This window comes from Rhamphochromis longiceps, linkage group LG10 (genome assembly GCF_057381845.1).
Source record: "Rhamphochromis longiceps isolate RC_006_pf linkage group LG10, R_longiceps_female_GT1.1, whole genome shotgun sequence".
Lineage (NCBI taxonomy): Eukaryota > Metazoa > Chordata > Actinopteri > Cichliformes > Cichlidae > Rhamphochromis > Rhamphochromis longiceps.
This window is the reverse complement of record NC_140566.1, coordinates 35,493,625-35,516,773: the sequence shown is the minus strand read 5'-3', so window position 1 is coordinate 35,516,773 and position 23,149 is coordinate 35,493,625. Positions and strand designations below refer to the sequence as shown.

Sequence of the window (23,149 nt, the reverse complement as noted above, 5' to 3'; positions counted from 1 at the left end):
ATATTTCAGTTTGTGATTACAGGAGCTGCCCTCAGATTCAGACCTCAGCACCACCCAGTGACAGCAGACAGATCATCCAACATGTTCACATGTTAACTGTAAAATTAAGTGAGGAAAACAGTACAAGGGTTAAAGTACCACACGTGCTGTAGTGAAGGCTGCAGCTGTTTTATTGATAAAGTTAAAGACAAAAAAGGGTTATTGTACTCGGCCCTGAAAAGCTTAGAAATATGGTATCTAACCAGATCCTTACTCTGGATGGCATTACCTTGGCCTCCAGTAACACTGTGAGGAACCTTGGAGTCATGTTTGACCAGGACATGTCCTTCAACGCACATATTAAACAAGTATGTAAGACTGCTTTCTTCCATTTGTGCAACATCTCTAAAGTTAGAAATATCCTGTCTCAGAGTGACGCTGAAAAACTAGTTCATGCATTTATTACTTCCAGGCTGGACGACTGTAATTCATTATTATCAGGATGTCCTAAAAACTCCCTGAAAAGCCTTCAGCTGATCCAAAATGCTGCAGCAAGAGTCCTGACAGGGACTAGAAAGAGAGAGCAGATTTCTCCTGTTTTGGCTTCCTGTTAAATCCAGAATTCAAAATCCTGCTCCTCACATACAAGGTCTTAAATAATCAGGCCCCATCTTATCTTAATGACCTTGTAGTACCATATCACCCTATTAGAGCACTTCGCTCTCGCTCTGCAGGCCTACTTGTTGTTCCTAGAGTATTTAAAAGTAGAATGGGAGGCAGAGCCTTCAGTTTTCAGGCCCCTCTTCTGTGGAACCAGCTTCCAGTTTGGATTCAGGAGACAGACACTATCTCTACTTTCAAGATTAGGCTTCAAACTTTCCTTTTTGCTAAAGCATATAGTTAGGGCTGGACCAGGTGACCCTGAATCCTCCCTTAGTTATGCTGCAATAGACATAGGCTGCCGGGGATTCCCATGATGCATTGAGTTTTTCCTTTCCAGTCACCTTTCTCACTCACTATGTATTAACAGACCTCTCTGCACTGAATCATATCTGTTATTAACCTCTGTCTCTCTTCCACAGCATGTCTTTATCCTGTCTTCCTTCTCTCACCCCAACCAATCACAGCAGATGGCCCCGCCCCTCCCTGAGCCTGGTTCTGCTGGAGGTTTCTTCCTGTTTAAAGGGAGTTTTTCCTTCCCACTGTCGCCAAAGTGCTGCTCATAGGGGGTCATATGATTGGTGGGTTTTTCTCTGTATCTATGAAGCGCCTTGAGGCGACTTTTGTTGTGATTTGGCGCTATATAAATATATATATATACACAGTGTATATATATATAAATAAAACTGAATTGAATTGAATTGAATCACTCATGTAACTGTGTCACTATATATCAGCATTACCAGGACCTCAGTTTGGTGTTTCACAAAGCTGCTGATCTCAGACCTGCACAGCTTCTGTTTTAAAACCTTGATGTACTCAGCTGCATGAAGAGTGACTGTTGGTTCTCACAAGTATAGTAGAATGCAGCTTTCCGTCCTCACAAAGATAGCTAGACAGGAACGAACACACACACACACACACACACACACACACACACACACACACACACACACACACACACACACACACACACACACACACAGCTCAGCTGCTGCTGGGGAGGGTTTTTAAAAAAGCCACTTGATCAGGGAACCAATCAGCAGCTGCCAGCTCTCAAAGGGACCTGCAGAGACATTTAAAGGCACAGAACACAGAGAACAAAGTCCAGCCACCATGATACAAATTATGGCGAGGGCCAGGCTGTGACATTGGCGTCCTAGCTACTCGCTGTACTGTTTGTATTGTACCTCATCAGTCTCCAGGTGTGATAGAAGTTGTGTTGCTGGAACTCTGAGCCCATCATCTTCTACTGATCCAGTTCAGGGCTGCCGGGGGTGGAGCTTATGCCACCCCCGAGTTCATTTATCTTTATTTCATCTTTATTTCTTTATTTTTTATCACATTCATAGTAGACACAACCTCAGAGATACCTTTTACTTTTACTAGAGTATTTTTAATAAGAAAACAAAGACTGCAGTTCTCCTAGTGTCCACTCGAGGCAGCTGTCAGGAGAAATGTGGATTCATTGCCTCAGGTAGGCCGGAGTGGGGGCTCCTTCTCCAGCCAGGAGTATCTGGGCCACAGGCGTCTAAGGAGGGAGTGGGCTCTGCAGAAGTGATCAAAGCGTGTTTGGGGTATAATTGTCCTGTTGTCCCTCCAGCAGAACCTCAGGTTTTCTCTCAGCTGCTCAGGATCAAACCTCAGCACCTGAAACAGAAAAAGACAACCATGAAACTGAAGCTCAGTCACAAATTAAACTGTCAGAGTCAGACGTGATGATCCAGCACTCTGAGCTCTTCACACGGCGGTTCATTCAAAGCCTTTCAGCGCTCACGCTGTGGTGGATGCAGTCTGGGGCGGGCTGGAGGAGCCGGCTGGCTGATAGTGAGGAGGAGGAGCAGCGAAGGTACCTTTCTGGTCTCCATGTGCAGGGCGACGGCGACGTGATCCCACACATAAAACTCTGGGTGCCTAATCGGCCCCGAAGCGTCCATCTGGTTCTCGTCAGGTCCTCGGATCAACTCGTAGCTGAGAGGACGGGCAGAGACACAGAGGTCAGAGGGCGCTTTTAGTCTCTCACTGGAGGTCATTTCCACATTTACCTGTTTGATTCTTACCTGTGTGTCTTACACATGGCCTCCGGTCTCCAGATGAAGCGTCCGTCTCTATAAGTGCAGACGGCGTCCGGGTCATCATCAGGGAGCAAAGGAAACCTTGAGAAGAGCAGCTGATTGGCCGGGCTGTGGACCAGCACAGAGTACTGCACTTCCTGTTTGTACAGCGAGGTCTTGAACACCCTCATGATGGGCGGAGCTCCAGAGCAAAACTGGGGACGATAACAGAAGTTTCAGTTTTACTTCCAGAGACAGAAAGAGTGACGCGGCACAGCGAGTTTCGGTCGACGTGCGCTTTGAGTCACGACAGCAGCTCGCTGTAAACGAAGGATGGAAGTGCCCTGTTGTTCGGTGTTGTCAGGAATGTTGTGATTACACTTTGAGTTTTAACTGGGTCTGTTCCAGTCGGCTGATGTTTGTGTTTCCACCTGAAATATTTACTGAGTCCATGTAAGCTGAACGAAAAAAGCACGTTCTTCAGTTTGTGACTAAGAATGTAATATTTACAGTATTCAGTGTTTTAACATTATGGAGAAATATAAATACACATCATTCATGAACAGTCCCAGGTTATTGTTTGCAGTTTTTTACAGGACTACTTGAAGTTTTAAAATATCTAAATGATCCAGGATGCAGATATTTGAATACTAGATCCTGTTTCATGTTTCTGGTAAGACCCACCAGTGCCCATATGGAAAAGAAATAGTAAAAACTTATATGATTTACTCATGAAAGTGGCCACTTTCTCATTACTTTCATATATTGTTTTAGTAAGTATCCAAAACATACAAGTTTCATTATATAATCTTTCAAGGGCTCTTATATCTGTTTTCACTCTTGTATGCTTTTCATTCAAGTTTCACACAAGACAGATACAAACTTTATAAGATTTATTCATATCTTTTCCATGTGGGTGAAACTGTCAGGTTTCTGTTGTTAACAGTGTTTTAGATATTCATGTTCAAACTCTGCCTCTGAAAAGTGTTTGACATGAAGTTCACAGACATCTCTGACTCTTTTATGGTGCTCACAGGCGGTGATGTCAGCTCTGTCAATGCAAACAGTCATTTAAACGTAGGATTACCTGCTCGCTGTAGGCCGTCAGCACCTCCTCCAGAGGAAACCTGAAGCGGTACGAGCCCAGTCTTGACCTCCTCTTGAAGGCTGGAGAGGAGGCGAACTTCCACAGGAAGCTCTCCTGCTCTGCAGCCTGCTCCTCCATCCGGTCTGGGTAGGTCTCCTGCAGGAGCCTCGTCTCAGCCGCTTGGATCTCCTCGGGTCCCACAGCCAGACTCCACCACACCAGGGAGAGATGGCGAGGATCCGAGGAGCCTCCACGAGGATCCTTGAAGCCTCTGTCCTTCCGGATCCCACATAGCCCCCGTCGCTCTGTGTCATGTTTCAGGTGAGACACGTAGAACTCGGGTCGGGGGTAGTCAGGGATGTCTTCTTTGTAGAGGTACTGGTTCTCCAAACCCTGACGCTCAGCTGTACTTCTTAAATCATTCAGCCGCACATGCTGACCCTCTATCAAATGTTCAGGATAGTTTCGGCTGTTTGTCTGCGTCTGCATGATCATGGAGGGTGAGCTGAAGAGAAGTAGTCTCTGATATCTGACGGGACACACTTTTATTCAGACCCCACCCAGTCTCACACACACACGCACACACACACACACACGCACGCGCACACAGCGTTCTGGTTTTGGTTCATTGACTGCACGTCTTGCCTGAAGTTTCAGTTTGATTCGTCTTCAGATGTTTGAGGTTTGTTGTTGTTTGTTTGAATTCTGCTTCATCACCGAGGACCTGCTGTCATGGTTTTGTTCAGTGAACCTAACCAACCTTACATTTCCATAAAAGGCTTGTCTGGTGTATTTCCTCTGAGTTGTAGGAAACGGTGTGATGTAATGAGACAGGAAGTGCGGGTGCCAAACTGTTTCTGATGTCACTGTGGTTTCTTCCTCCTTCACTTGCGTCCGGGCTGAGCAGAATTCACCTGAGGCCGATATGAGCCGGACGTTCGTGCTGTGATGGAAACCATCAGGGTCGTTTTACTGAAACATGTTCACCTCTTTCTGCTTATTGAACTTGAACAGGTCATTTAGACCTGACCCAACGCTCTTCTTCTCTTTGTGTTCTCGTGTTTCTGTTTCATGATTAAAAATTTTTTTATTAACACTCTTGCCAACAATAAAAAACGTTACAAAAACAAGCTGCGCTCTGACCCCAGCGCTCATCAGAAGTGTCTGCTTGTAAAAACATATCCATCCATCAAAGTCAGGTCACCTGCAGGCTGAGCCGTATTCCAGACTTCTGAGGCCTTCCTAACCAGACCAGCAGGTTCTGGTCTCACTCGGAGTCTCCTGCCTGGAAGACCTCCAAAGGGAACCACCACCTCAGTCTGCCAGTACAAAGGTGCTGTCCGCACCTTAAAGCCCAAACAGCCCGTGATGTACAGAGCCGTTATCATCTCAGGACAAGTCTGAGTCAGTCCTGACGTCCTGAACCAGACAGCATCTCTGCCAGTGTATCTGCAGAGGTTCCCCCAAATCTTCAGGCTGTGTCTCCTTCACAGACGAAGGTTCGGTCAGACTCAGGAGCTCCTCAAAGTCCTCTTTCCACCCTCGACAATAAATCGAGTACATGTCAGCTGTTCCCCTGCACGCCCTGAGAACTTCATGAGCTCGTGGACAGAAGTTCTTTGACGTCCAATGAAAGTCCTTCCTAAGGGGTCTCAGATCCGACCCTGACCTGTCAAGTATTTTGCAGGATTTAACATTTTCACCCCTGAAGTCAGCAAAATAACATTCATCTGTAGTGTAAGCTGTCAGATCACTGGTGTCAGCTGGTGTCCACCTGTATTTAGTTTGGAGGAATCAGTGAGTGAGTGAAACTCACTTCTGTCTGATGACAGTGATACTGAGGCAAGCTGTTGAAAATATGCTGAACTTTCTGTCAATATGGACTGCTGTTAGCTGCTGTTAGGTTCTGTTAGCTTCTATTTGCTGCTGTTAGCTTCTGTTTGCTGCTGTTAGCCCCCATTAGCTGCTGTTAGCTGCTGTTAGCCTCTTTTAGCCTCTATTCGCTGCTGTTAGCTTCTGTTAGCCTCCATTAGCTGCCGTTAGCTTCTGTTAGCCTCTATTCGCTGCTGTTAGCCTCTACTCGCTGCTGTTAGCCTCAGTTACTGAAACTGTCTCTGAAGTGGATCTAACTATGTTTGATGTAAGGATGGAATCAAACTGTTTATCTGAGGCAAAGTGGGATTTTTAGGACACTCGAGCCAAACATTAGCTTTTGTTGTTTAGCTGGCTCTTTGCTAGCTCTCAGAGGTCATTCAGGGCTCATTAATAACAGCAGTTTGAGCTCCTTCAGGTGAAGTAACTTCATTTCCCTCCACTCCGGAGAGCTGAGGCCCGTCAGGTTTTATTTTCCACTGATATCCCTCACTTGCTCTAAAACTACGTCTTCTTATGTATTTATAGTCTGACTGCAAAAGCTGACTGTGAGAAATTATTTCAACATATTCTGTTATGGGGTAACCAGGTCTCACAGCAGGAGGTGAAAAGGATTGTTAAGCTCTAATTTAACGTAATTAAAGTTTACTGTCTGAAAACGATATGAAAAATATTTTATTTGGCACATCCACAAAGACAAAACATTCCTGATAACAGTGAAACAGGAGACATCAAAGGAAAAGAAGCTTTAAAGGTTAAAACAGTTCATTTAAATACTGCTCATTAATAATCAGAATAAAATCAGAATAAAACCTGACCGCAGAAACATCATTAGCATCGTTATTGAATCAGTTACAGGAGACATCAGAGATGATGTGCTTTTTCATTTTCACTTCCTCAGTTTCATCTTTACACAGGTGCTGGCAGCTGATTGGCTTAAATGGTCAACACTGACAGGCTGTCGGTGCTGCATTGGGTCAGGTGAGAACTGGGCCCATAGGTATGTCTGTGGGAGGGGCTACACAGAGAAAATCACTGCTGATTGGCAGATGCAGCACTCTGATTGTGTCCACCGTGGAAATGATCCTCCTGTTAGTAACGCTGTGCAGCAGTTGGTCTGCACGAAGGCAGAGGCGGGTCCTCACCAGCAGGTGGAGACGCGGTGATGCTGGAGTCCTCATGGACACAGTTTTCCAAACTTCAGAAGGTTCATTTGTTCGGTCACTCACACATTCCTCTCATGTGACCAACATCTCCAAAGTTAGAAATATCCTGTCTCAGAGTGACGCTGAAAAACTAGTTCATGCATTTATTACTTCCAGGCTGGACGACTGTAATTCATTATTATCAGGAAGTCCTAAAAACTCCCTGAAAAACCTTCAGCTGATCCAAAATGCTGCAGCAAGAGTCCTGACAGGGACTAGAAAGAGAGAGCAGATTTCTCCTGTTTTGGCTTCCTGTCATTTTCAAACCCTCACAGACACATGTGTGTCTTGAATGATCTTCGTGAGATCGGCACTGTTGGGATTTTTTTAAAAGGCTTTTGGATCGTTGCACAAAATAAATATTCACAATTTAAACATTCGCAGTCGGCTACAAACAAACTGCATTTTCAAACCTGCTGACGTCAGGATGGGGGGAGACTTCCCATGATGCATCATGGAAGCTAAACTGGGAGGTGACCTCCTCACTAAGGCCAGCAGGTGTCGCTGTGCTGGGTGTTCTGGTGCATTTATCGTACGCCACACTCCATCACCTGAGGGTAAACAGTGTAAACAACATTACAACATCACCCAGCACTCAGACAGTTTTCCTGATGGAGTAGACCTCCCCTCCTTTAGCCATGACCATCCTCGCCACGGCCTGCACCAGATCATAGACCTGCTGACCATCCCAGTGGTCCGGGTTGTTGTTGAGGACGTGGTACCTGTAGCCCACTTTGAAAAGCAGCTCAGGTCCTGCCGCCCGGCGCTGTCTCTCGATGTCTGGAGCCGCCGAGTTAGCATAGGTGTAGAGGATCCTGGTGTACCTCGACACGTCCATCCCAAAGAACTCCTCCACCTGCCTCATGGTGGCTAGATCCTCCACGGTGGAGGACCCCACCCTGGTGACCAGCAGGACGGCGTGGGGCCTCAGCATGTTGACACATGTGGAGATGTCCCTCTTCACGGCATCGTCTGATGTTTCCGAGAGACCGGGAGTCTCAGCTACGGTCACCTGGTGGCCGAACACCCACTCGCTCTGCCAGCAGCACGATGACGTCCCTGAGGAGAAGATTCCACCAGTTTACTCTGAACATGCTCCCAGTTTGAGGCGTTTGACCTCCTACACTAAGCTAATGTTAGCCGTGTAGCGGAGCCAAAGGGGCTGTGGCTAAATCAGTCCACAGACGGGTTAGCCTTACCTGAGGATGGATCGCCTGGACTGAAGGCAAGCCTTCCTAGGATGGCGTTCCCAGTGGAGCTCTTCCCCACTCCAGGCCTCCCAACAAGAACCAGTCTGATGTCGGACACTGAGATGGAGAAAGTCTGCTGTTAAAACGAGATTTAAAGGATCATTTTAAGCTCCGTGTTTCCTGTTTCTGTGGGTCTGAGATGAAACGACAGACGCTTTAAAGTCGTCATCGATATTCTTCGTGATGTCACACAGCCCCTCCCTCACGCTTTAAAGGAAGAGTGCAAAGCACCAAGGACGGCACGACTTGGACTTGCTTTCTACAGAAACTCAAAGATCGCTGTACCTCACACTGGGAGGGGTCACAGTCTCCAGTGTGCACATGTGATACCTGTGTAACGGTGCAGGAGCGAGCGCTCCTCCTCCAGGGGGAGGTGCCAGCCCGGCCACAGGCATTTAACCAAGTTTGTAGCGTCTTCGAAATCATCGAACTCCTCCTCGTCGTTTCTGGCTGTTACTTCCTCCGGCCAACAGAACCTGAGGTTCTGTCTCAGGCGGTCAGCGTCAAACGTCAGCACCTGAACGATCAACAGGATGTTTTTAAAGGAAACCTGCAAACGTCTGAACTCTGACGGTACACCTGCAGGAGTGTTGCGTTCAGGGACAGTCGGAAACGTTAAGGCTGAGAGAACACGTGTGAACCTACATGATCACAACAAATAATCATGTTCGAGGTCCTGCAGTCAAACATAAACCAGCTTCTCAAGCATGAAGCGCCACCAGCTGCAGTTCCTCTGACGCCCAGCAGAGGCAGCAGTGAGTCTCCATAGATTAGGGGTATTCAACTACAATTTAAGATGACCTTTATTTAACTAAACTTTGAGGAGGTCCAGTTGGAGAAAATCTTCTCAAGCAGAGGTCCGGGACATCATAATGTCTAACTTGCGTTATGATTGTGATAGAGAAGCAGCATTTTTTTTACATTAATATCTATGAACTGTCAAATCAATGAAAATACAAGTTAAAACATTTCAACAAAATTGATTGAAACACTGAAACACACAGTAGGCCTACATTAGATGCAGGGCTGCTGTTTAAAACGAATTAGAGAAAATAAATAAAATGACTAAATTGTGCCTCTTAAAACAAAGTGCTTCATTTCAGAAAAAAGCAGCAGGTGGAGTTTTTTCTTTACCTTTCACATCTCGACGTTTTCAAAAGATAACATCAAAGCATCTTACCAATTTCACAGTTTCTCTTTCTTTCCGCCTTATATTCCACTTTCTGTTGTTCGGTGAGAGAACTGAGCTTTAGTTTGCCAGGATTGTAAATCTGGGCTGGAATGGTGTCAGACCCGTTCTCATACACATGTGTAGGTGCTCGTTGGTGAGCCTGGAATGATATTTAGTTTTTATTATGTTCATTGTGGAGAAAGCTGCCTCACAGCTGTATGTGGAGCCACACATGGTCGAGATGTGCAGGGCTACTTTCCTCAGATGTGGGACCATTTGGAGCCAGAAAGGCAGGTTCAGTTCTCCCAAACTGCTCTTTCAGGGCCACATCTGCTTGGAGATCAACCAGCTGCATTTGAAGAGGCCCAGCATTTGGCCACTTGAAGTGCTGTGTGACTTCCTTTGAGAACCCTGTGACATCAGTGATGAGAAATGGGTTCTTTACATGATGAGCTGCTGTCCAAAGCTGAAGCTATCGAAACATTTGCTGAAGTTTTCAACCAGCTTATCAACAAAGTCAACAACAGAGGACATCTCCCTGAACCTGTTCCTTCACTGTTGGGAAGTGTGCATAGTCTCCTTGCAGGTCTTCTTTGAACACTTCAGGTTTCCTCTGAGAGCAGCGTCATCGGTTCACAGATTGGATCGTCTTTGCAGCTTCAAATTCAGTCCATTCAGGTGTGAAGTGATAGCAACCAAAAAGGCCACAATATCCATGTTTCCCATCATTAAAAAAGAGAGAAAAGTTTGGTGCTTCCTGACTTTCCAGCTCTTCGTGCTTTGTCTCATGGTGGCGTTTGCTGGAAGAATGAGCACGTCTGCATCGGTGCAGTCTTGAAAGTTCTATTTTCGGTCTTTACTTTTCTCGCTTTTGAAAGCGCCATCGTTGTTGTACCTCTTGTGACTGCCTGTATTGTTAATCGTCTCGCTTGTTATTCGCCTCTCACCGTCTCTTTCCTCTGTCTGTCGGTGTCTGCGATCACCTTGAATGCACAGATTTGATTGGCTGAGTAGCGTCACATGGGTGGCTTAACTCGCACACAATTGGTTTGTCTGTTCCCCGGTCTATTAATGCAAGGTAACATTACCGCTTAAAATTCAATCGCCTCGTCAAAAGCATTTTAATATTTTGTGAAGTTTAGGTCCGGCCCCTGCCATAGATGTTAGAACCACAGCAGAAACAAACACGTTTACAGCCTGAAACACATCTTTAGAATTCACCTGTTTAAATTGCATTAAGGCTTATTAGGGGCGTGGCCTCTTTGACAGGTGGATGGTGACACGGTCTTCACAGACTGTTTGACTAAAGTGTTGTTTTTTCACCTGTCTCGAGAAAAGACTATTGGATCATCTATCCATGGAGGAAAAATGAAAATATGAAGAGAAACAAAGAATTTGGGTCCATATTCTGCAGCAGCGACGCCGCTCCCGCAGCTCGGACTCATGACCATCTGCCTGCATGCTGCAGAGGATCGCTCACCTCACCCTGCTGCCAGGACGAAGCTTTCATACAACCTGTGGATGCAGACTGACAGGCTACGAAATCTTCTCATAATATGAAATATATATTTAAAAAAACGAAGACAAAAATGTTCCTTTTCTAACTCAACATGCTTCAGGTGTAAAGAGTGATGAGGAGGAGCTACCCGTCTGTTCTCCACGTGCAGGGCGACGGCGACATTGTCCCAAACATAAAACACTCGTTGAATCAGCTGCTGAGCATCCACGTGGTTTCCATCAGGTCTGTGGGTCAGCTCGTAACTGTGGGAACAACGCACATGACTGAGAGGCTGTCAGGAAGCGGCTGTGAGAGGAGCCAACGCAAACTCACTGACACACACAGACACACACACACAGACACAAGGCATGAACTAAAAAAGCTACAGTGTGATTCTAACCAGTGTGATTCTAACCAGTGTGATTCTAACCCGTGTGATTCTTACCCGTGTGATTCTAACCCGTGTGATTCTAACCAGTGTGATTCTAACCAGTGTGATTCTTACCCGTGTGATTCTAACCCGTGTGATTCTTACCAGTGTGATTCTAACCCGTGTGATTCTAACCCGTGTGATTCTTACCAGTGTGATTCTTACCAGTGTGATTCTTACCTCTGTGATTCTAACCCGTGTGATTCTTACCCGTGTGATTCTAACCCGTGTGATTCTTACCCGTGTGATTCTTACCCGTGTGATTCTAACCCGTGTGATTCTAACCAGTGTGATTCTTACCCGTGTGATTCTAACCCGTGTGATTCTTACCAGTGTGATTCTAACCCGTGTGATTCTTACCCGTGTGATTCTAACCAGTGTGATTCTTACCCATGTGATTCTAACCCGTGTGATTCTTACCAGTGTGATTCTAACCCGTGTGATTCTTACCCGTGTGATTCTTACCCGTGTGATTCTAACCCGTGTGATTCTAACCAGTGTGATTCTAACCCGTGTGATTCTTACCAGTGTGATTCTAACCCGTGTGATTCTAACCCGTGTGATTCTTACCTCTGTGATTCTAACCAGTGTGATTCTTACCCATGTGATTCTAACCAGTGTGATTCTTACCTCTGTGATTCTAACCCGTGTGATTCTTACCCGTGTGATTCTTACCCGTGTGATTCTAACCCGTGTGATTCTAACCAGTGTGATTCTTACCCGTGTGATTCTAACCCGTGTGATTCTTACCTCTGTGATTCTTACCCGTGTGATTCTTACCCGTGTGATTCTAACCAGTGTGATTCTAACCCGTGTGATTCTAACCCGTGTGATTCTAACCCGTGTGATTCTTACCCGTCTGATTCTTACCCGTCTGATTCTTACCAGTGTGATTCTAACCCGTGTGATTCTAACCCGTGTGATTCTTACCCGTGTGATTCTTACCCGTGTGATTCTAACCAGTGTGATTCTAACCAGTGTGATTCTAACCCGTGTGATTCTTACCCGTCTGATTCTTACCAGTGTGATTCTAACCCGTGTGATTCTAACCCGTGTGATTCTTACCCGTCTGATTCTTACCCGTCTGATTCTTACCCGTCTGATTCTTACCCGTGTGATTCTAACCTGTGTGATTCTAACCCGTGTGATTCTTACCCGTGTGATTCTAACCCGTGTGATTCTAACCAGTGTGATTCTTACCCGTGTGATTCTAACCCGTGTGATTCTTACCAGTGTGATTCTTACCAGTGTGATTCTAACCTGTGTGATTCTTACCCGTGTGATTCTTACCCGTGTGATTCTAACCAGTGTGATTCTTACCAGTGTGATTCTAACCCGTGTGATTCTAACCCGTGTGATTCTTACCCGTCTGATTCTTACCCGTGTGATTCTAACCAGTGTGATTCTTACCAGTGTGATTCTAACCCGTGTGATTCTAACCCGTGTGATTCTTACCCGTCTGATTCTTACCCGTCTGATTCTAACCCGTGTGATTCTTACCCGTGTGATTCTAACCAGTGTGATTCTTACCAGTGTGATTCTAACCCGTGTGATTCTAACCCGTGTGATTCTTACCCGTGTGATTCTAACCAGTGTGATTCTAACCCGTGTGATTCTTACCAGTGTGATTCTAACCCGTGTGATTCTAACCAGTGTGATTCTTACCCGTCTGATTCTTACCAGTGTGATTCTAACCCGTGTGATTCTTACCAGTGTGATTCTAACCTGTGTGATTCTTACCCGTGTGATTCTTACCCGTGTGATTCTTACCAGTGTGATTCTTACCCGTGTGATTCTAACCCGTGTGATTCTTACCCGTGTGATTCTTACCAGTGTGATTCTTACCCGTGTGATTCTTACCTGTGTGTCTTACACATGGCCTCCGGTCTCCAGATGAAGCGTCCGTCTCTATAAGTGCAGACGGCGTCCGGGTCATCATCAGGGAGCAAAGGAAACCTTGAGAAGAGCAGCTGATTGGCCGGGCTGTGGACCAGCACAGAGTACTGCACTTCCTGTTTGTACAGCGAGGTCTTGAACACCCTCATGATGGGCGGAGCTCCGGAGCAAAACTGGAGATGATAGAAGCAGAAGACTCCAGCTGTTACACGCCTGCAGTCACTAACCTGGTGTGGTGGATTTGTGCACAGCTGTGGTTTTACAGTTTCCACTCATCACGGGCACAGCTCCTTCTGGACTTCTTTTCACGGGGTGGACGATCGTACAGCAGACGAGAGCAGGGTGCACATGTTTGAATTTATTTTAGATTTTCTCCGACCCACACGGGGTCAGACGAGTGCTGAGGTTTGAGAGCTTCACCTTCAGCTTTCACCGCTGTGGCCAAACGGCTCAGTCTGTGTCGTCTCACCATCGACTTGGTTGTTAATAACCCCTGAGACAGGATGGTGCATGCGGACATGAAGGGCACCAGAGGAACAAAGGTAGTTTACCTGAGCTCTGAACACATTTCTTTCAAGGGTCAACGATCTCACCAGCGGCACATCTTAACATTAACATCACAGCCACAGCACATGTCAACAGAAAATCCCCTGGTGGATCGAAACCTCCTTGAATAGATGCAGACCACACCAGCAGAAAGTCCACCTACAAATCAACATGTACAGTGAGCTGCAGCGGTTAACACACGCCACATCTGACTACAAAGCAGTTAAATAAGATACAAACTAACTAAATCAATTCAAACTACAGACTCAGATTGCTCCCCCCTCAGCTCTCATCCAATGGTTTATCCCACTGACGGTGGATAATTAGGGAATTCCCTCATCATGTGCACTCCAGCAATCTAGCCTTCAGGAAGTTGACCTCAAAAGACAGAGTGGTTAGTGGACTTCAAAATAAAAGCACCCAGCACCCTCACATTTCAGCAGCACTCATTAAAGACTCAGCTGAGTGTATGTGTACTCCTCATCCTGTGTGGATCAGAGATGATTTGTTTGTTAATGTCATTAAAGACGTCTGCTGCACAGTCGCCACCCTGTGAAAGAAGAAATCCTTCACAGCCCAAAATGACCTGACATCCACCACGTGATGATGGAAGCTGCTGCCAGCAGCTGCACGCCTCGGTTTACCGTCTCTGTTGTGCTTTGAATCTTTCTTACATGTTTCTGTGTCTTTGTCATGAACTCGAATGATTTGGTGCCACAAAATTGAACTGACTTAGTTTTCTTTGACACAGTGTTGTGTCTTCCTGTGGTTCCGTTAATCTGAACTCGTGTTCATGCTGAGTCTGTTTAGTGTTTCCTGTTAATCACACTCAGTCTTTCTGCTTTACTCTCTCACTGAACTGTTGGGCCCGTGTGCTGACAGAGGAGTACCTGCTCGCTGTAGGCCGTCAGCACCTCCTGCAGGGGGAAGCTGAAGCGGTACGAGCCCAGCCTGGACTTCTCGCTGAAGGCCGGAGAGGAGGCGAACCTCCACAGGAAGCTCCGCTGCCTCGCGGCCTGCTCCTCCGTCCGGTTTGGGTGGGTCTCCTCTAGCAGCCTCGTCTCGGCCTCCTGGATCTCCTCGGGTCCCACAGCCAGACTCCACCACACCAGGACCTGCCTGTGAGGATCCCCGAAGCCGTCGTCCACCCTGATGCAACATAAGCCCCGTCGCTCCGTGTCGTGTTTGACACGGCTCACGTGGAACTCGGGTCGGGGGTACGCAGGGATGTCTTCACTGAAGATGTACTGGTTGTCCAACCCATACCTTTGAACTTCCTGTTTCAGATGATTCAGCCTGGAGTGCTTACAGTACAGGAAGTGCTCTAAACGTCCTCTCCTGTTTCTCTGTGTCCGCATGATCACAGGTCCATCCGAGTCTCTGTGGTGGAGCCGTTCCTGCAGACGCCCACGTCTGTCTCTCTGCTCCAACGAACGCTGCGAAGCACAAAAAGTCATCATCAGCGTCAAACTGAGGATTAGACGAGTCTGAGAAGCTCGGCTGAGTCAGAAATCAGCAGCTGGACTGACGGTCGCACCTCTGCGGTGGTTTGGAGTACTGCAAAGTCATTTCCTGCCTGGTTGCAGTGTGTCCTACTCTCAGTGATCTCGCTGCTAACAGGTGCTTCTGTGTGTTTGTGCGCACAATATCTCACTTCCTGTCTCGTTGTTTATCCCCTTGTTGGTGTCTTTGAGCCTTTTTCCGTCTCCGTGTCCCTGCAGTGACTCTGTCTCTTTTTGCTTTTATCATCGTTGTTTGCTCTTTTCCATCATGCCGAGTCTCTGCGTGGACTGTGTGTTGCTGGTGCTTTGTGTCCACGTTTGCTCGTTTTGTTCCTCGTTTCTGTGCTTTCACACACTTTTGTGTGTCCGTTTATTCTCAGTTACTCTTTGTGTTGCTGTGTTCAGTGTTTGTTCTTTGTCAGTCAGTTACTTTGCAGTGAATCTGTCGTGTTTCTATCATAAACACATTTTCTTTACCTCCATGAAGCACAGCAGCAGGGCAGGCCCGCCCCCTCAGTCCTCCGGCAGGTGGCCACAGCCGGCATGCGTCACGGTGGACGAGTTTTCCTGCTGTTCTTTCAGAGTCTCAGCGGATCCACGGAGTCAGCCCTGCGAGTCCGGCTCGGTTTAAAATCCTCTCAGCGGTTCCCGGACACACCGCACATGCGCAGTAAACTTCCTGCAGCTGTCACAGCTGGAGTGTGACAGCTCGGTCAGGCTGTCACCTGAAGACTCCACGGTGCCGTGTCAGCTGCGCCTGTGGACGTGGCCGGCTGCGATATGAACTCTGACCTGTAAACAGGCAGAAAACAGCTGATGGCGCCGAGGAAACATGCTGTCACGTGACTATTCACCCCGTGTGAGGCGCCCCCTGCTGCAGAGGCAGGAACCACACACACACACACACACACACACACACACACACACACACACGTGAATTTACAAAACGTGTAATAAAAATGTGAATGCATCGTGGTCAAATGACGTCACATACTAGACACCTGTAGCAGTGAGCGACCAGCTGTTCCCATCAGTGCTGACGCAGTGACGCAGTGACGTCATCTCACTGCTTTGTTTAATAAAGATTTAAAGACCTGCCGCTGTTTTTACACGCTTTAGGTTAAAGACTTTTATTTTGAAAGATGTAATCAACGGAAGTTATTAATGTTGTCAGCAAAGGAGCCCTGCCACTTCCGGTTAGATTAATCATTAAACTAAGTTAAATAGCACGTATGAAGTGTGTGACACGTTAAACGGTGCGAGGAGCTTTAGGTGAGGCTGGAAAACTCTTTGTCCGGTTTAAAGCTCGTTTCCGGTCCCAGCTGCCGTCAGCCACGTCAGAGGACCGCACCTGTTCAGGTAAGACAGCCCCAGAACTCTGTCAAAGTTTAAAACTGATGTCCTCTGCCTGCTTGGATCAGCGTTCATGCAGCACACCAGACTCCGTTTAAAAAACGTCACATTTTACGGTACCTGAACCAGTGGCAGAGACTGATGCTGGCTTCCTGACGGCTCGTGAGGCCAGTGACCTTCTCTGCAGTTCTGTATACACACTGCACCAAACTCCATTTAAATTCTTCTCATTTTTAATACCCGCCTCAGTAACACAGGCTGATATTTGCCTGTGGACACAAACAGGGCACCAAACCACTGAAATATCTTTTGAAGTTAACTGATGTTGTAGCGCCGCAGTGCAAAAATCCCTCGTTGGAAGTAATCGATACGTGTCACAGCTTTAAAAATGTCTCAGACTAAAGCATGTTTGGATTACAACCACAAACTCTGGAGCAATAGAAACGAATCCTAAAGACGAGCTCGTTTCCATCCTTTGCAGGTGGTGTTAGTCTCACCTGTCTCAGGCTTGAAGCTCTCCTGTCTCCAGGATGCTCCAGGGGCCGTACGGCGACCCGGACCAGGGCCGGCTCCTCATCCGGCTGCCCTTCAAGATCTTCGCCGTGGTGACGGTTCTGCTGCCGGCGACCGGCTTCATCGCCTGCATCATCGTCTCCCTCATCTACCACTACGAGGACACGACGCACGCACACTGTAAGGTAAATGTGGAAGCACGCAGACGCCAGCAGGAAGCACGTTTCTCTGCACAGACGTTAAAGAAGATCACTCAAAGTGTCTTTTATTTTGAAATTAGAAGCAGTAAAACATTCTAAATGTCTGTAATTCTTCATGAAACAGACAAAATGATGTCACTTCCACCTGGCGAGGGTCGTGACCCTGGTTTTAGTCGTCTCTTTAACCGGCAGCGTTTATGTTTGACCTTCAGTTAAGTCAGTTTGATTTGCACGGCGCCCAATCACAGCAGCAGTCGCCGCAGCGCTTTAAATCATCAGGACGTACAATAAGACAAAGAAGACCGAGGAAACCCAGCAATCATAATCTCATCCGTATAGTGATAATGAAGGCATTCTATTCTATTCTATTCTATTCTATTCTGTATGACCCCCTGTGAGCAGCACTTTGGCGACAGTGGGAAGGAAAAACTCCCTTTTAACAGGAAGAAACCTCAGACAGAACCAGGCTTAGAGAGGGGCGGGGCCTGTCAAGGAAATCTGGGCTTTAAACGCGTGTTAAATGTTCAGCACTTCCTGTTTTTAACGGCGTGCTGTAGCAGGAGAGGCGTTTACGGCGGAGTGACTTTCAGAGTTTCTTCTTCCAGGTATCCAACTACCTCCCGTCCATCAGCTCCTCCGTCGCCCACGTGCCGGAGCGCTACATTTGGTGTGTCTGCATCGGGCTGCACTCGGCGCCGCGGTACCTGATGTCCTTCGCGTACTTCAGCTTCTACCGTGGGCGCTTTAGCGGTCGGCAGCGGCTGCTGAGCGGGCTGGCGCTCCTCTGCAGCCTCGCCGAGAACACCGGCCTGCTGCTGCTCACATACGTGTCGTCCAAAGAAAACCACCGTGAGTACGCGGCGGTCGGCTGACCGTGAGCGTCAGACGTCTCTAATCTGAAACGTTGATGACTGTCTGTCTCCGCAGGTTACCATGACAATGGGTTCAGAGTGTTCACAGGGAGCTCGCTGGTGCACATGCTCATTACATGCCGGCTGTGGTACGTGATCAAGAGAAGCTTCGAGAGCGCAGAGGTAACTCGACCGCCGTCGGGTCCTGTGTGTCACCAGGAACAGAGATAACGCAGCTGTGCATCCGTCACACGACGATTAAATCTGTGAAAGTTGGAGTAACGTTACAAACGTCACTTTAACTTCATCGCTCTCCTTTTATTATTTAATTGTAAACGATCTGCAGAGCTGTTAATCCCACGCTGTGTCCTTCTCAGGAGGACGTATCCTATCGTCGGAAGCTGCGTCTCTTCGTTTTAAACGCCGCCTGTTGTTTGGCTTCCTACTTACTCTACAAACGCCACAACGACCGCTGTGAACCTGGAGGTAAGTCTGACTCGGTCACGTTTATAACCGGGTTCAGAGGGACTTCTGTCTGCAGGACGGTGCTGGTCTTTGAGACCAGAGGGAGCGCAGTCCTCAGCCTGTGTCAGGCCGGGCTGCTCGGCGTGTTAGTTTGGGGTTTGTTAGGATCACAGGAGGCCTCTGCTGGGTTCCTCCGGGTGTCCTGTGGGTGGTGCATCAGCAGGATGATGGGGTATCAGGACAGTTGATACGTGCTCCTGGTACAACAGCAGCGAGTGCTTGCTCCGTATTCCTGGTGTGTGTTGGACTCTCACCCTCGCTGCCCCTTTGCTCTCTACCCTCTCCATCTTGGATTTCAGCATATTACTCTGTGCATAATTAACACATGACCGGCAAACACTCCTGGACCTCCGATTCTCCTTTTCACATCGCTTCGATCGATGCCGCCCCTCTACAGCCAGACTCCCCCACTGGCCCTCCCTGCCTTTCATCCTGTATAAGAAACGATACAGGAGACGTGGTAAAGGAGTGGCTTCCGTGTGCGTATGAAGGCTTACCTTGAAGCACGGGCTACAGTTTACCCATATGTCTCTGGGGACTTGCCACGCTCTTTCCCTGCTTGGCCACCGGTGGCTTTGCTCCGTCTCACAGCAAGCTTACCCAGCGCCTCCAGCGGCATGCCTCCCTGCTTGGACCTGGATCGCCTCGTACAGACGGTGTCAACCACAGCAACCTCAGAGCCCTGCGACGCGCTGCTGCTGATGCTGCGCCCTGGACACGGATGGCTCTTTTCAACGTCAGGTCGCTGGTAAACAAGACCTTTTTTCTGCCACGAGCCTTGGTGCTCTTTTTTTTGACGGAGACCTGGATTCGCCCTGGTGAGTCGCTTCCCTTTTCGGAGCTTCTCCCCCCAGATTGTGTCTTTTTTAGCTCCCCGAGGCTTTGGTCTCTAAATGTAAATACAAAGTCCGACAGCTACCCTCTCCTTCCTACCTCAGCTACGAGGCTCAACGTCTGGAGATGACGTGAACTTCTCTGTTTGTTGTGGTTTACCGGCCACCTAAATATAATAAGACTTTTATTCACGAATTTGCTGACCTTCTTGGTTCAGTTATTTTTAAATATGACTGTGTGCTTATTGTTGGTGATTTTAACCTTAATATCTGCTGTAACGACCATCCGTTAGCCAAAGACCTCCTTGCATTAACAGACTCTTTTAATCTTGTCCAGTGGGTTAACCAACCAACCCACGTCAGGGGCCACACCCTCGATCTGGTTTTCATATGGCTTGGACATTAGCATTAAGGATAGTTTCCTCACCGACACTGTTGGTGACCTGGGGGTGTTTCTGGAAAGCTCTTAAATTCAACAAGTGTCTTCTGTTGTCAAATCTTGCTTCTGTGAATTGCGTCTTATTACAAGGCCAGACATCATGTCTTGCATTGGGACCTGGAAAGCTTATCCACGGCTTTGTGCTGTCTTGGTTGGATTATTGCAGCTCCCTTTACTTCGGTCTTACCTCTACTCTCCTCCATAGACTGCAAACTCAGAACGCGGCTGCTCGTCTCCTCACGGGTGGTGGGCGGCGTGTCTCTGTCAGCCCTTGCCGACCTCCATTGGCTTCCCGTTAAGTATCGCAATCAATTCAAAATCCTGCTGCTCACCTTCTGAATCATTAACAATACAGCACCAAGCTGCCTCACTGAGCTACTTACACCCCCACTAGAGCACTAAGATCATCTTCCCAGCCACTCTCGGTGCTGCCGAGGTCCCGGCTGAAGACCAGAGGTGACCGAGCGTTTGCCCCCCCCCCCCCCCCCCCCCCCCCCAATCGCTGTCAATCCTTCAAACTGCGGTTAAACATCACTTATTTAGCCTCGCCTTCTCTACCAGGTAATGCTTGTTTGATAGTTAGTTTAACTCTTATTTCTATCTTTGGTCCATTCTTAACTGCTTTTAATCATTTTAATTTTTTATCCTTTACACATATTGTTCTTTTATGCTTTTACATGCATTTCTGTGGCTTCTGTGTTTTTAATGCCATTTAACCTGCTACCATGTTGGTACTTTGCCACAGCTTCATCCTCATCAGGGCTCTAGACTAACTTTTGTGCCGGTACGCCTAACTTTTTAAAGTTAGGCGCACACAAATTTTATAATAATTGATATAATATAATGTGTTTTCTGGATACACTGTGCTTTTTCAGCATTCAAAGATTGATGACACCGTGTCAGAGCTGGCTATGAATTTCAGAAGGATCAGGCCTTAACAGAAAAGTTAGCAATAGTTCTTTTCCTATCACAGCTGCATCCACGTCTGTCGTGCCTAGGCTGCTCATAGGGCTGCGTATCATCACTGATTCCTATAATCCATTCGATTCCGGTTTTCAAAGTCCAGATTCGATTCAACTTAGCCTCAGACAGTCAGATTTTTTTTTCTTGCTACCTGAACAGTTGGTCGCACAGGTGCAACCAAATATTTTTTTTAGTCGCACCACTGAAAATTTGGTCGCACTCTAGAGCCCTGCTCCCTGTTACTGATCCTACTCTTTTGCATGTTAAGCACTTTGGTGCACCACTGGTTTTTAAATGTGCTGTATAAATAAAGTTTGTTGTTGTTGTGTGCCTGGGCTGCTGTTTGTCACCTCTTACTTTCATCATTCTTATGGACACAATTTCTAGGCACAGCCACGGACTGGGCGATCTCAGCGTCTCTGCTTGTTTGCAGATTATCAGGCTGTGAACCGAAGTTTGATTTGATTGTGAAGCAGTGGAAACGATAATCAGAGTCTGAGCCCATGGGGGGAGAGCCTGTTCTGGTTTGGGGAGTATCTCGGGGGTTTGTTCACAAGTGAAGGGAAACTGACTCCACATGTTATTGTGTTTAGGTGAAGAAAGAGCCGAGCGTGAAAGTGAAGCCGTCACATTCAGTCTGCGTCCTCACACTCAGCGGTGACCCCGAGCTCTGGCTGATGAGTCACTGCTCTTCCACAGGCGCAAGTTAAGCTGGGCGCACACTGTGCGTCGCGTTATTCAGCTCCTGCTCAAAGTAAACGATTGACTCGCAGGGGTTAGAAGGTCGTAGGTCACGATGCTCTGATGCGACCTGAGTCACACTGTGCGTCCATAACATGAAGCATATAACACAAAATCTGTCCCTCTCTGTCTCTCACTCACACAGACACACACACCACCATTAGCTTTGCTAAATTGCTGATGAAAAACATGAGCAGGCCATTCTTTCCACGGTCATTGTGGTCGTGATCATTTTGTGAGGCCACATCGAAAAGGCTCGAAAGAGCCACAGCTCTACAAGTTGTGCCTCCGTCGCTTGTGTCCCGATCACAGGCTGCACCGCTGCTCTGTCTTTTCACTTCCATCTCTGTGTTTGTGCGTGAGCAGTGTGAGAGGCTGCGGTGAACCATACGACTGATGGTCGGGTGGTCGTGGGGTGTTAATCGCTTCTCGTTACCCCACGTATACCACACGATGAAGTGAAACTCGGCCGATCCCCAAAACGACTGAAAAATCGTCTCAAAATGGGCCAAAACTCGCTCAGTGCATGGCCAGCATTAGAGAGGTCACATATTTCATTATGATGGTAAATGGTGCCTCCTGGAGGAGGTGTTTTGAACATCTCCTACCAGAGGGAGGTCGTGAATCAGACCCAGAACCATCTGGACATCAAGTCTTTCAGCTGGTATCCATGGAGACGGACTCTGGTCTCTGCTGCAGACGAGCAGGTGTTTGGTTGGTTCAGTGGTTGGTTTGCTGGCGGATGCGTTGTGCAGCCTGGCCCAAACTTCTCATTGACAGCAGTCTCAGCCTGAGCACAGTTTGGACATCACCAGGAAGTGCCACGACTTACACTTTGATGCAGCGCTGCAGACCGGAGCGACCTTCGTCTGGAAGCCTCACGGAGACGGTGTGAAAACTGATTCTTCATCGCTGCTGTAACTCGGATACACTGACCTGTCTGCTCTGTCTCTCCAGTCTACACCTTGTTCGCCTTCATCGAGTACCTGATGGTCTTCTCCAACATCGCCTTCCACTTTACGGCTTTCTGGGACTTTGGCAGCAAAGAGCTGATCGTGGCCACGCCGCTGATACGACACTGAGCTCTGCGCAGAGAGTTCTTCTTCTATCGTTGCTTTTAAACACCTGGGTTTAAAGTCTGTGTCAGTGCAGTGAGGCTGCGTCCATCTTCTGTTTGCAAGCTGCTGGAGCGTTTTTAATGCGGTTATCTGAACAATCATACGGCTGCTGTGCGGTTAGTGCTCCACCAGAAGAAGAAGACTGAGCTCCAGCAAAACAAATAAAACCTTCTTACAACTGAAAATAAAATCAAAGTTTGTTAAATGTTATATATTACAAATGTTATAGCTGGGAGTCGTTGTCCTGTTACGTCAGCTTTTAAAACCTTTTCTTAAATGTTTCTTACATATTATTGAATTTTTCTGTGTTTACAGAGTTTTTCCTCCGTCACTGTGACACGCTGCTTTAAACATCTGTCTCTGTTTCTCTGATAAATTCATGTTCTGCTCCTTAATTAAACCAAAACGCTGAACTGTTGGTTTATGGCTGCTCTTCATCTTTATTGTCCACTGACACACTCTG

General features: G+C 47.4%; 3 protein-coding genes and 1 long non-coding RNA gene across 8 annotated transcripts in view; 2 read left to right on the top strand and 2 right to left on the bottom strand.

Annotated features, from left to right (window-relative positions):
• Window positions 1–1,297, top strand: part of LOC146661366 (uncharacterized) — a 10,683-nt gene extending 9,386 nt beyond the window's left edge. The window contains exon 3 of the long non-coding RNA XR_014913612.1: window positions 1,062–1,297. This is a non-coding gene — a long non-coding RNA (uncharacterized LOC146661366). The remainder of the gene's footprint in view (window positions 1–1,061) is intronic.
• A 72-nt stretch (window positions 1,298–1,369) lies between these two features.
• Window positions 1,370–6,130, bottom strand: LOC146661365 (uncharacterized). Its single transcript, XM_085421523.1, has 4 exons — window positions 3,781–6,130; window positions 2,700–2,908; window positions 2,493–2,610; window positions 1,370–2,289 (listed from the first exon to the last, which is right to left on the bottom strand). Exons 1-4 carry the CDS (start codon window positions 4,273–4,275, stop codon window positions 2,113–2,115), a joined length of 999 nt encoding a protein of 332 aa, XP_085277649.1. The 5' UTR covers window positions 4,276–6,130; the 3' UTR covers window positions 1,370–2,112.
• Window positions 6,131–6,322: 192 nt separating this feature from the next.
• LOC146661364 (uncharacterized) lies at window positions 6,323–17,144 on the bottom strand. 3 transcript variants are annotated; one of them, XM_085421494.1, is made up of 8 exons: window positions 17,001–17,143; window positions 15,186–15,942; window positions 14,539–15,084; window positions 13,067–13,275; window positions 10,925–11,039; window positions 8,438–8,624; window positions 8,057–8,164; window positions 6,324–7,916 (listed from the first exon to the last, which is right to left on the bottom strand). In XM_085421494.1, the coding sequence occupies exons 3-8, from the start codon at window positions 15,004–15,006 to the stop codon at window positions 7,453–7,455; spliced, it is 1,551 nt and encodes a 516-aa protein (XP_085277620.1). In that variant the 5' UTR covers window positions 15,007–15,084; window positions 15,186–15,942; window positions 17,001–17,143; the 3' UTR covers window positions 6,324–7,452. The 3 variants fall into 3 exon arrangements, with proteins under 3 accessions (XP_085277618.1, XP_085277620.1, XP_085277619.1); XM_085421493.1 differs by having other exon boundaries at window positions 15,628–15,942; XM_085421492.1 differs by having other exon boundaries at window positions 6,323–7,916; window positions 14,539–15,942; window positions 17,001–17,144.
• LOC146661363 (acyltransferase PGAP2-like) lies at window positions 16,021–23,104 on the top strand. Of its 3 annotated transcripts, XM_085421536.1 has the most exons (6): window positions 16,168–16,509; window positions 16,985–17,201; window positions 17,822–18,065; window positions 18,144–18,250; window positions 18,445–18,553; window positions 22,526–23,104. In XM_085421536.1, the coding sequence occupies exons 2-6, from the start codon at window positions 17,034–17,036 to the stop codon at window positions 22,648–22,650; spliced, it is 753 nt and encodes a 250-aa protein (XP_085277662.1). In that variant the 5' UTR covers window positions 16,168–16,509; window positions 16,985–17,033; the 3' UTR covers window positions 22,651–23,104. The 3 variants fall into 3 exon arrangements, with proteins under 3 accessions (XP_085277661.1, XP_085277660.1, XP_085277662.1); XM_085421535.1 differs by lacking the exon at window positions 22,526–23,104 and having other exon boundaries at window positions 16,021–16,509; window positions 17,033–17,201; window positions 18,445–20,625; XM_085421534.1 differs by lacking the exon at window positions 22,526–23,104 and having other exon boundaries at window positions 16,026–16,509; window positions 18,445–20,625.
• The last annotated feature ends 45 nt before the right edge of the window (window positions 23,105–23,149 follow it).